Source organism: Pistacia vera, unplaced genomic scaffold (genome assembly GCF_008641045.1).
Source record: "Pistacia vera cultivar Batoury unplaced genomic scaffold, PisVer_v2 Contig65, whole genome shotgun sequence".
Taxonomy (NCBI): domain Eukaryota; kingdom Viridiplantae; phylum Streptophyta; class Magnoliopsida; order Sapindales; family Anacardiaceae; genus Pistacia; species Pistacia vera.
In genome coordinates, this window is record NW_022196501.1 from 912426 (window position 1) to 923772 (window position 11347).

General features: G+C 35.3%; 1 protein-coding gene and 1 pseudogene across 1 annotated transcript; both read right to left on the minus strand.

Moving 5' to 3' along the window:
- Positions 1-834: 834 nt before the first annotated feature.
- On the minus strand, positions 835-2025 carry LOC116111760 (cytosolic sulfotransferase 12-like). The gene is made up of 2 exons (XM_031397901.1): positions 1776-2025; positions 835-1565 (listed from the first exon to the last, which is right to left on the minus strand). The coding sequence occupies exons 1-2, from the start codon at positions 2023-2025 to the stop codon at positions 835-837; spliced, it is 981 nt and encodes a 326-aa protein (XP_031253761.1).
- A 2552-nt stretch (positions 2026-4577) lies between these two features.
- LOC116111761 lies at positions 4578-8083 on the minus strand (annotated as a pseudogene).
- Positions 8084-11347: the final 3264 nt, after the last annotated feature.

Here is an 11347-nt window from a genome sequence, read left to right on the forward strand (position 1 = left end):
CGGTGGTGGCCGGCTACCAGCAATACATAGGTAGGTGGGGGTGTTTTTGTCAATTTATAAACTTTTATTGTTGGGGGTGTTTAGTTAAATTAATAAACTTATGGGGTTAAAAAATCTAAATATTTTGAATTGAATAAAATAAGATTGAGTTTTGAGAATATTAAAACAAATGCATTTTTAGGTTTTTGGAATAAGATAGGATAGTAAAAGGATGCCAAACGGACCCATATCTGCTCATTTGCTTACGTTTTATTATTAATGTTAATTATAAGATCAAGGAGAAGTTGGAACCACAAAAATTAAGGTTTCAAAATGTTAAAATAACAAACATAAGTTATTAACATGAACCCTCAATTAAACTATAGTCATGTTACGTACATACCTAGAACATCGATCAACAAAATTATATAAAACACGTCTTCCTTCAGAGCTTATATACAAAGTACTATATTACTTTATGAAGTTGATAATAATTTATTTTATACTTTAGTCAACCATTATGTTTATTATCTTTCAATGATCATTTTGATCGAGGAAATTGGTTGTATATTTGACCCTTAAGTTAACAATAACATATAATTAACTTGCACTAATTAATGTGCTATACTACTTGCAACTTCAATATATTTCTACAAGTACGGGAAACACATATTTCATCAACACATATTTATTAGAGAATTTTCGAGAATTCGTTTACAGTACTGGATAAAATTATCCTCGATAACATGACAGATTCTGAAACTTCAACATGTGTTTCAACAAGAACTAGCAACAAGCAATGGATTTTATTTTGGAAATCGAAGGAAAAAGGAGAAGAAAATCTCCTAATTAGTATTAAAAATCAAAATGAAGGCCAGAACCTTCTAGTTTTATGCGTGTAAGTTCATCCAAATCCCGTTTCATCTCATCCGTAAAGTAGTTCTTCCAATCCCCAACAACTCCGAGTCTGAAAAATGAACTGTTGGGAATCTTCAAATGGAAGAACACACCATTTTTGTTCACCTCTAAGTTTTTAAGCCTCTCCAAGCTTGATCTCCACAGCACTTTCTCAACTTCATCTTCATTAACAAATGGTCGTCCGAGAAATGAAGCTAGCCTTTTCACCTGTCCTTTGGGGTCACTTTTCAGCTCTTCATACTTCAGAAACAGTATCCTGTCGGGATTCTTCAAACTCTCTGACCAATACTCCAAAACATGATCGAAATATGGTCCGTAGAGATGAACGCCTTTACGAAAAGCATCGTAAGCTTTTTCGAGAGAATATGGCTCTTGATTTGGTCGTGAGATTTTGTTGAAGAAGTGCCACAGCGACACCAATGTGTCCTTAGGGTTTCGGGCGATGTAAACAATCTTGCAGTCTGAGTTCTTAATTGAATCTGGCAATGCACTATAAGGTAGATGAGTGTGAAACAGTCTTGGAGATGGCATACCTGAGAAATCAGGATGTAAATTATCTCTATATACATCATATTCTAAAGTTCTTATATGAGCATGAGGGACATTTTCTGTAAGAATATCGTCTTCCGCAACATCATCCAGGATTCCCTTCTGATCTGAACTTTTACCTGAACAATATAAGGATAAGATTAATAGTCATTATATCGGGTTTTAAAATAAACACATGACATAAAATTCTTAAAAATTTTAAAGAATTGAGATGGAGAGAGCGTCTTAATTTTGACCTTTACTTTGTCTTCCCAGATCAGGATGTAAATTATCTCCGCATACATCATATTCTGAAGTCCTTGTATGAGCATGAGGGAGATTTTCTACACCTTGGCTTTGTCGTCCCATGATGGAAACACAGAGAGCCTTAAGCCAGGTTGTTCCTGTTTTCATGGAGGAAGCCAAGATAACATCATCAGAAAGTGCTTCATAGTCTGATTGAAAGGCTAACATACCTTGGATAATATCTTCATAGTACCAAAAACCTTCCCATTGATAGAGGTCATGACATTCCCAGAATGATTCTTTGGGAAGTTCATCAAATTTTTGGTTCAACATTAATGAACCTGTGTTGGCCATGATAAAGTAGAAACTGAAGAGTAGTTAATTTTGTGGCTTCAATGCATCAATATATATAAAGCACCTAAGAATATTACTCAAGCCTTTAGTTTCAAACTCATAATGTAGATTATATAAATAATTTGAGCTTACCGTAGAACTTCGAACAATGAGCAATATATAAAAAATTCTTCATATGGTATGGGAACTTGGTTTATGGTCATGTTCAAGGTAGCACCAATTCCTAAGATATTGTATAATCCCATAATCTTTTTGAACCTATCAAATGAAACTTCAAAATTAAGGAATGTATACAACTTTTATATGAACCCTTTTTTTTTTTTTGGATCACCAGGGGTGTCCGACACTCCGATTTAACTTGCGCGCACCTTAACTAATCTCTAAGGTCCTGAAAGTCCGATTGGATAATCTTTCAGTGGCCACCCCTATTAGCGCTTAGGGAAACTCAAACTTAGGAGCTTGAGGCAAACTTGAAATGGTGTTCTAATAGTCCAATAATGTTTTGCTTACAACTAAGTCATACAACCAAACAAAAATTACACAAAATTCATGTAAAATGATTACTCTGTCCCTTGTTTTTTGCTTGGTTGTATGACTCGGTTATATAACTTAATTATAAACATAAAATTGCTCGCTCAATTGTAAGCATAACAATACTCTTTAATAGTCTGCCCTGGTATTAATTAGCAACCGAAAAAGAAATTGCTACTACAAAGTAGGGTCATTAATTTAAGGGCTTTTTTTTTTTCTTGGATTACTATATTAAAAAGTTACATCTGTTACAAGTTTAATCCTTTTTTTTTTTTTTTTCACAATGGAGACATTTTATTTTAAACATGATTTAAAGGATAATAAAAGAAAATTATTCAAAGAGAACAACAATCATCTTTACATGAAAAATTTGGAGATGCTCATTTGCTTGCTTAACAAGAAGATTGTCAGTAAAGAGTTCAATAAAACCAACATTCATATTATGATGAAGATGTGGTTAAAAGATTTGAGGATTGTAGATATGGAGTATAGATTAATTTAATTTTTCAGGTCAAAACACCATGAATATACAGATACAATAAATGAAAAGGATAAAGACTTGATGTAAATTTGATGGACAACCCATGTAGCAGAAGGTTAACAATCTCAGATACAAAGCAAAACTCAATTGCAAGAGGCTCCTATTAGCATGAATTGAAGCAACGTGGTTATTACCTACTCATCAAACCCAAATGAGCTCATGCTTAAACATAAAACAAACCCAAATCAAACAAACTTAAAACAGACAGTAAAAGACTGCATGCAAAACCAAGTTAGCTAAGTATAGCATTTGTATGACACTTCCAAAAGAATAATAATATGAGAAAACTTTCACCATTTCTGTTCGCCTCAAAGTTTTTACGCCTCTCCAAGCTGATTTTCATAAAAACTTATCCAATGTCCTGAAAACCAGACTGGACCGGCTGGTCTAACCGTCGATCGACATCCTCTCTAGTCTGAATTTCCAATTTTACTATTCACTAAAATCCCTAATCTTACCACCAATGAACGAAGGGCACACAAGTGTTGAGGTTAGAGGGGTTTTGTAGAAGGGAAGCCGGTGGTTCAAGGGATGGTGTCGAATTGAATTTTGGACATCAGAATTTGGCCAGAAAAATCAACCCAATACGTGAGTCACAGACAGCGAACAGGGGACTACCAAATGTTGGGGTTAAATGTGTTTTGTAGAGTGGAGGTTGGTGGTTCAGGTGGTAGTGTTGGATTGAATTTATGACATCGGAATCAACCAAAATTCGGCCAAAAAAATCTACCCAATCGTAGCAGCGTTCGCAAGTCATGGCTAGCGAACAAGGGGCTATCAAGTTTCGAGGTAGAGGGGTTTTGTAGAGTGAAGGACAGTAGTTCAAGTAATGGTGTTGGATTAAATTTTGGCCACCAGAATTTGGCCGGAAAAGTCAAAATTCAAACAGATCATAAGGATGTATTTGCTATATTTTATACCAGCAGGAACTAAAATAGTTTTCAATGGTGTTTTTGCAAGATTTCAAACTTTTTGGACCGGTAAAATCATTAACTGGGCCCTTGACCGGATCAAGGCCGGTCTGATTTTAACTTATCCACCTCATCCTCGTATACTAAGATCTCTTGGCGGTCCTCATATTTCAAGAAGAGTTTCTTGTGGGCAATCTTCCGGCTTTCTGACCAATATTGCAAATCATAATCAAGATCCTGCTCCAAAGGGATTAACACCTTACAAACAGCACCATATACTTTTTCCCGAGAAATATGGCTCTTGATTTGATCTTAAAACCAAAATGACCTAACCAACCCAGATAATCTCCCTCACCACTCATAGTCAGTGTCTGGATTCCCACCTGACCCGGGTTTTGCCGGCCTATTTACAGGGCATGTATCAATTTCACTGCAACGATTTCCTTTACATTTTTCAAATCCCATTAAAAGGCACGGTAGCATGACAACCCCTTTACGCTAGCATGAAAACGACAGAGAAAAAAAAAATCAAGGAATTATTTTCAATAAGCCAACGAAAGGGTATCAGATTATCAACAAATACGGTAAAGATATTTATTAAGCAATATCACAAAAATTGCAATATAATAAGTGGCATTGTTAACAGGTATAGGATTTCTGCTGGTAAAAATATCAATTTCAATGCTATCATTTCCTTGTTTCTTGTTATAGGATAAAAACTATGCCATGGTAAATAGGGGTCCAATTGTAATGCAAAATACTAACATCCTCGTGTATTTTTGGACTAAAGATCAGAGATCTGCTCTTCCTGGATATCTGGGGAAGGGAATAACATCTCTAATATTGTCGATGCCAGTTGCAAAAAGAATCATCCGTTCAAAACCTAAACCAAATCCACAATGTTTCACTGTCCCAAAGCGACGCAAATCAAGGTACCACTCATATGGCTCAAGAGGCAGCCCCATCTCTTCTATTCTGTAAGCATCCCACAAAAAATGGCTCATTAGCAGTCAATTATAATCATGCAACAAGATCCTGACCTAAATACGCACACGTAATGCTCGTCAAAGAAACTTGTATAGCAAGGACCAAAAGGAGAGAAAAGCAGTCTAGTGCAAATTTTAAGTACTATGACAAGTACCAACTATGGACCTCATTTTCCATACCTGCTCTTAATAACATCATAGCGCTCTTCCCTTTGGCTTCCCCCAATCAACTCTCCAACCTGTAATATAACAGAATCCGTATCATATATGCCCCTAACAAAATATTTGAACATAATTCTAGTAAAAATATTGTAACAAAGCACAAGGTAAGCATCGCTTAAAACATTTAGAAGAAAAAGCTCACCTTTGGTACAAGGACGTCCATAGCAGCCACAGTCTTTAAGTCATCATTGACTCTCATATAAAATGCTTTGATTCCTTTTGGGTAGTTATACACAATAACAGGCTTCTGGAATTTAACCTCTGTTAAGTATCTGCAACAGTAACCAAACCAAGGCGTCAATACCATCACTTAAAAGCTGACAGGACCATAAATTAAAACGATTTGCAAACCTTTCATGCTCAGATGCTAAATCAATCCCCCACTCCACATTGTTCTCAAATTTCTTTCCCTCTTTCACAGCCTCCAGTAGCAGATCCACTGCTTCTGTGTATGATATTCGCTCAAATGCAGTTGAAGCAACCATTCTCAGACGATCAATGCAGCTTTTGTCATAATTTTTAGCCATAAATTCCATATCATCAAGGCATTTGTCCAGTAACCACTGACATAAAAATTTTACATATGCCTCCGCACAGTTCATATCATCCTACAAATAAAAAGAAAACTATTCATAATCATGAATCCCCAATGTACTTCAAAAACTCATATATGGATGGGCACCAGTCCACATGATTACACATTAGCATTTCAAGAAACACAATCAAGCTAATTTCTAAAAAGATAAAATAACCATAGTTACAATGAAGAAACAAAGGGTAACTTATCCTTAAATCCCCAGATTTAGGAAATAAGATACTCCCCATAACAGCTATAGAAGCCCAGAAAGAGTCCTTGTAGATATATAAGCACATAAGATGTCAAGAATAGATCATCTGTATTCCAGGAGAGCATTTCACATGTTCACAAATTTTTTCTTATGCATCCACAAAATATCCTGACTAGCTAGATAGAATCCCCCGCTATATCCAGCTAAACAGAAAGCGATATTAATAGCCAACAATCTAGCCCTCCCAACTCAATAATTCTGTTTTCCAATGCCAAAACCGGGATGTGTAAAGGTGATTGTTTGAGGTATACTGATGCAAACAAGCCTTATGCCGCAAATAAACGTCTTATGTGTTTGACAATCCATTACATTAGGAGTGTAAGACTCATCAAGCCACAGAATTATATGTATCCTCATACAATAAACAAATTTCTATAGAACTTCAAAGCTTCTCAAACACCTAACATTCACCAAGCATTCTTTAGCTAAAATACCTTAAGATCTGCAAAAGCTATTTCAGGTTCCACCATCCAGAATTCTGCCAAATGCCTGGAAGTATGGGAGTTTTCAGCTCGAAAAGTTGGTCCAAATGTATAAACATTATAAAAGCACATGCATAAGTTTCAACTGCAGTTGGCCAGAAACAGTCAAAAGCTTGGCGAGCAAAGAAATCTTGCAAATAATCAATCTTTCCATCCTTTTGAGGAATTCCCGGTTTAAGCTTCGATCTCTCCTCCACCTTTGCAAGATTCTCCTTAGCTTTTGTAAGTTCAGCAACAGAAGAACACTAATGCCTCCTTGCTTGCTTTTTCAGATTTGGTTTGGCAACAGCCTCTCCTTTCTCCTTGACAACAAGCTTGGCAGCTTCTACATCAGCTTCAGTGGGAGGAGGATTCTTGATCAGCTCTTCTCTATTTCTCAGCCTCACTAATCAAGGTTGTTACTTGAAACATTTCACAGCTCCCTCACAATCACTGGTAGTGATAACGGTGTGTGTATGTAGAGAAAACCATTCTCTTGAAAGAAGTATGAGTGGCATAAGCAAGTGCATTTCGGATTCGTGCAACAGCAGATATCTGAAATTTCCACGGAAATTAAAAAATTTAAATCTTTAAAAAAAAAATAAGAGTTCGGTTGGTTGGGCTTGGTACTAGCCAAAATAGCTTATTTGAAGCGCATAGCACTTTTAAAATTTATTTTAGGTTGTTTCTTACATTCAAAAGTGCTTATAGGATTTTAAATAAGGTATTTTACAACAAATGCTCAAAATTGAGCTTATTAAGAGTTAAAATTTCAAAATATCCTATTTTATTTTGCAATTTTACTAATCTATTCTCTACTATTAAATCCCTTGGTAAATTATACCATATATTTCTTTAACATTTTCTAGAATAACTGATAAATTTTCATAAAAGCTATACTTTCTTTAAGCGCACTCAAATAGCTCTTGTCTCTTTCTATATGCTCTACTCGGATAAACCGTATCAAACAAAACCCTAGTGGCATGTATCAAATTCAAAATTGGAACTACTACAATTATAATTCTAACATGTTATATTAATCTAATAAGTTTCAATTATAATTAAAAGTTTTACAAAATTTACAGTTCAATGCATAAATTGATCAACCAAAATTTATGAAGTCAAACGGCATAAAAGAAAGTGAGAAGATACCGTATTAGTCCTGGGTCGGAAAAGAATGCGATCCCTCAAGAACTCGAGCGTGAGCTTAGTCTTAGGAATGGGTACTTAGCGGGGTCAACGTGCCCACATCAATCACCTTCTCGACCCGAAGCTCGATCTTCTGCTTGGTTCCCTCAGGCGGGTTTTTAAGCAAACCCTCAACAGACACACAATGCCAGTTGGCACCAACTGGCCCAAATCCGCTACAGAAGCGTCCACGATAACTTGTAAATTCGCCGGACATGAACGTCATTCACCTCCAAAAATGCAAACGACCCTTTGCCCGTTCACGGCCCGTTTTCACCCATCCTCCGACCGAACACGCTGTCCCGCAGACCAGCGCCACCGTCAGGTCGGGTCAGTATTGTCGGATAGTTACCCGGTCCGAGAACGCATGTTTTTACTTTAGAACCCGATGCACGATCATTCACGGTCGACACTGCCACGAAAAAGAAAAAAATTTATATTAATAAAAACAAATAAATAATCAATTATGAAACGACACCGGTACATTCTAAAGAGAGAGGTGAGAAGTTAGATTGACTGAAGCTTAGAGGTTACCCATGGCTGCAGGAGAGTGGGAGTTGCTAAGCGAAGGGAGAGTGAGAGAATTCTGGTGGGATTAGGGTTTAGGAGAGGTCGGAAATTATGTTTGGGCTTAAACCCACACATTAAGCCCAATAGGTTTTGGGCTGGATTGCTGGCCCATATATATATCATATATAGGATTCGCGGGTCGGATTTCCGGGATAATATTAGGAATTCCATGTTATCAGGCTGCAAAAGGTTTAAAACATTTTTTTTTTTTTTTTTTTAATCGAGGTGTCTGGGTCAGCTTACGCACACTTCAATTAATCTTTCGAAGTTCAAAATTAACAGCCAAGTAAGTCCTTAATAGTCATCCCTATAGGGTCTAAGGGACTTGAACTCAAAAACTCATGAAATCCTTTTTATCTTTTACCACTAGACACTCTATGATAGTTAGTTTACATTCCATGTTTGTGATTTTGTTTATACATGTGAAGGACGCCATTTAGTTTAGACAATTTTAACACAAATTTTAAATATTGGTTAAAACAATGTAAATGGTTAAAATCTTGTATAAATTGCATAATTAATAGACTTTAGAAAACGACACAACTTAAAAATGATTAGATTGTCAAGCCTAGCCCTATTTTCGACATTATCAAATGTGTTAGTAATGATATACATGTTCTAGTGTCATGTTTCAAGTCCTAACTTTAAAATCCAAATTTTTGGCAAAAAATCCCTCAATTGTAATGTATTGGTTGGTATTATATAGTTATATTGCTTGGAAATGGGTATGTTACTTTACTTTTTGAAGTGCAATGCAGTTGGCACATGATGTGTTTGAGAAAAAGTCTCGCCAAATAATATTATTGGTGAGAAAGCTAGTTTTAGTTGAGTAAATGGCTTCCATCTCTTCAACTTTTACAAAACTTGATGATTCGGTAACTCTCTTTCTTTTTTGTGAAGTAGAAAGGTTTCATTAAGACGGACTTTTTCAAAAGTTATGTGCGCCCATATCTTAGATTTGCTTTTCATACAACGAAAAATGTAGAACTAGAATACCAAAAAAAAAGTTTATATAATCAATAACATCATACCCGATAAAGAGTAATATTGTATTATACTAATGGATATATCGGGTATTTATTAGTGTAATACAAGATAACATGAATAAATGTTGTTCTAACTTCTAACCTTAAAACTTAAGTCCCACCAGAAATAAGATAAATATTGCTAATAAATTAAACTTGAGAAATTACATAGGTGTTTTAAGAAAAGAGTATTAACTATTAGATAAAAAAAAAAAAAAAAAAGTGGAACCACCACTGGATGCTCCATGACAAAAGAGCAAATAAGGTTTTAAGAGCTACAAAATTCGAGTTCTCCAAACACTAATAAGGGGGTCATTAGGACTCTATTTGGTCGATAGTTTCAAGTTTGAGAGATTAGTTAAGTGCATGTAAGTTGACCCGAAAAAAAAAGGAAACAAAATTAATAAAAAAAACAATGAAGCTAATAAAAGAAAACAATTAACCAGTGGTTAGTATGAATTGATTCTACAATTTTTTTACTATTGATATAGAAGAAAAGTTATAGGTAGTATTTATATTTGGAAAAGAATAGGAAGGTGATTGATATTTACAAATCAATTTATAATATTAATATGAGATATCTTATGTGTAAGTCTCATAGGTCTTAATATATCTTATGCTAAAAATAATATGAAATAATAAATAAAAAAAAACTTTATTGGTATAGTTTGGTAGCAAGACTCATAAAAAAAGAAAGATAATTAGAATCTGATAGGTGTTATCGTGAAATTTCCGCAAATTGATGCTCCACTTGTTAACTAATCAAAATATCCTTTTAATAAAAGATAACATCTAAAAATTACCCCATGCTCAACCTTTGCCACTTTAACGTTTCTTTTTAATTGAAAATTAAGCCAAATATTTTACTTTTATATATGAGCTAAGATTTCATCTGTTGGCCAGGTGTCCAACATTCTTCCACGTGGACAATAACAAAAATACCAAGTCATACGGAATAATCATAATTACATATTACTGAGGTGATATGACAAAATATTTGGACAGAAAGTATTATATTTATCAATAATACTACGGACATCGAAAAAGTTATACCGAATTTCTATATCGATCTACGTATAATATGTGTTTGAATTTTTTTATATTAGAGACGGTTGTCCATTCATTATGGACGGTTGTCCATTAATTTTGGACGGACGCCCACAAATAATGGACGCCCGTCCTTCATCCAAATATGAAAAAAAAAAATTTATAAACATTTAGGACAACCGTCCATCTGTTATGGACGGCCGTCCATTACGTTTGGACGGGCGTCCCGTCCATACTTAAAAAGAAAAAAAATCTAAACATGATACTGCTTCTTCTTCTTCCTTTCGAAAATGTTCCATTTTCTTTCTTTTGGAATAACGGCGCCATGCAGCTTGGATTAAGCATGCGGCCCATGTCTCCACTGTTATGAGTAGAACCTGAAGGTGTGTTGAACCTGTCTATTGTGAAGTCGCCTGAATTGAGTGGCTGCAAATTTTAACTCTTCAGCGACAGAGCAAAAGCCTGAACCTTTCTCATAGCCTTCATCGTACAGGTAGAGGATGGGAGGTTAATGCTAGATTTGGGTTCCAGTGCCCAGGTCAAAAGCTCCTCGCCACAGAAGTCTCCTTCTTTCAGAAAACAACACAAAGGAGAGAGCTTTAAGAGCTTCTGTTTCTGAGGCGCAAGTGAAGGCCAAGGAAGATAGCGCTTCCAATGCTAATGATGATGATAATAATAATAATAATGTATTCTTGCCTTAATCAGTATGGAGTATGGAGATGTACAGGTCCATATGCATATCTGTATGCATTTACTTAAAAGTCTGATTAGTTAAAAGTCGTAGGCAGTTATTAGATGATCAGAGAAGAAGAAGAAAAAGAAGAAGAAGAGAAGCGAAAGTGGAGAAGTAGAGGAGTTTTTTTTTTTTTTTTTTTTTTTTAAGTATGGACTGGTGAATGGACGGCCGTCCCAAATATTTATAAAAAAATTTTATTGTATTTTATTTATGGACGGGCGTCCATGTGAGTGAACGGTCATCCAAATTTGATGGA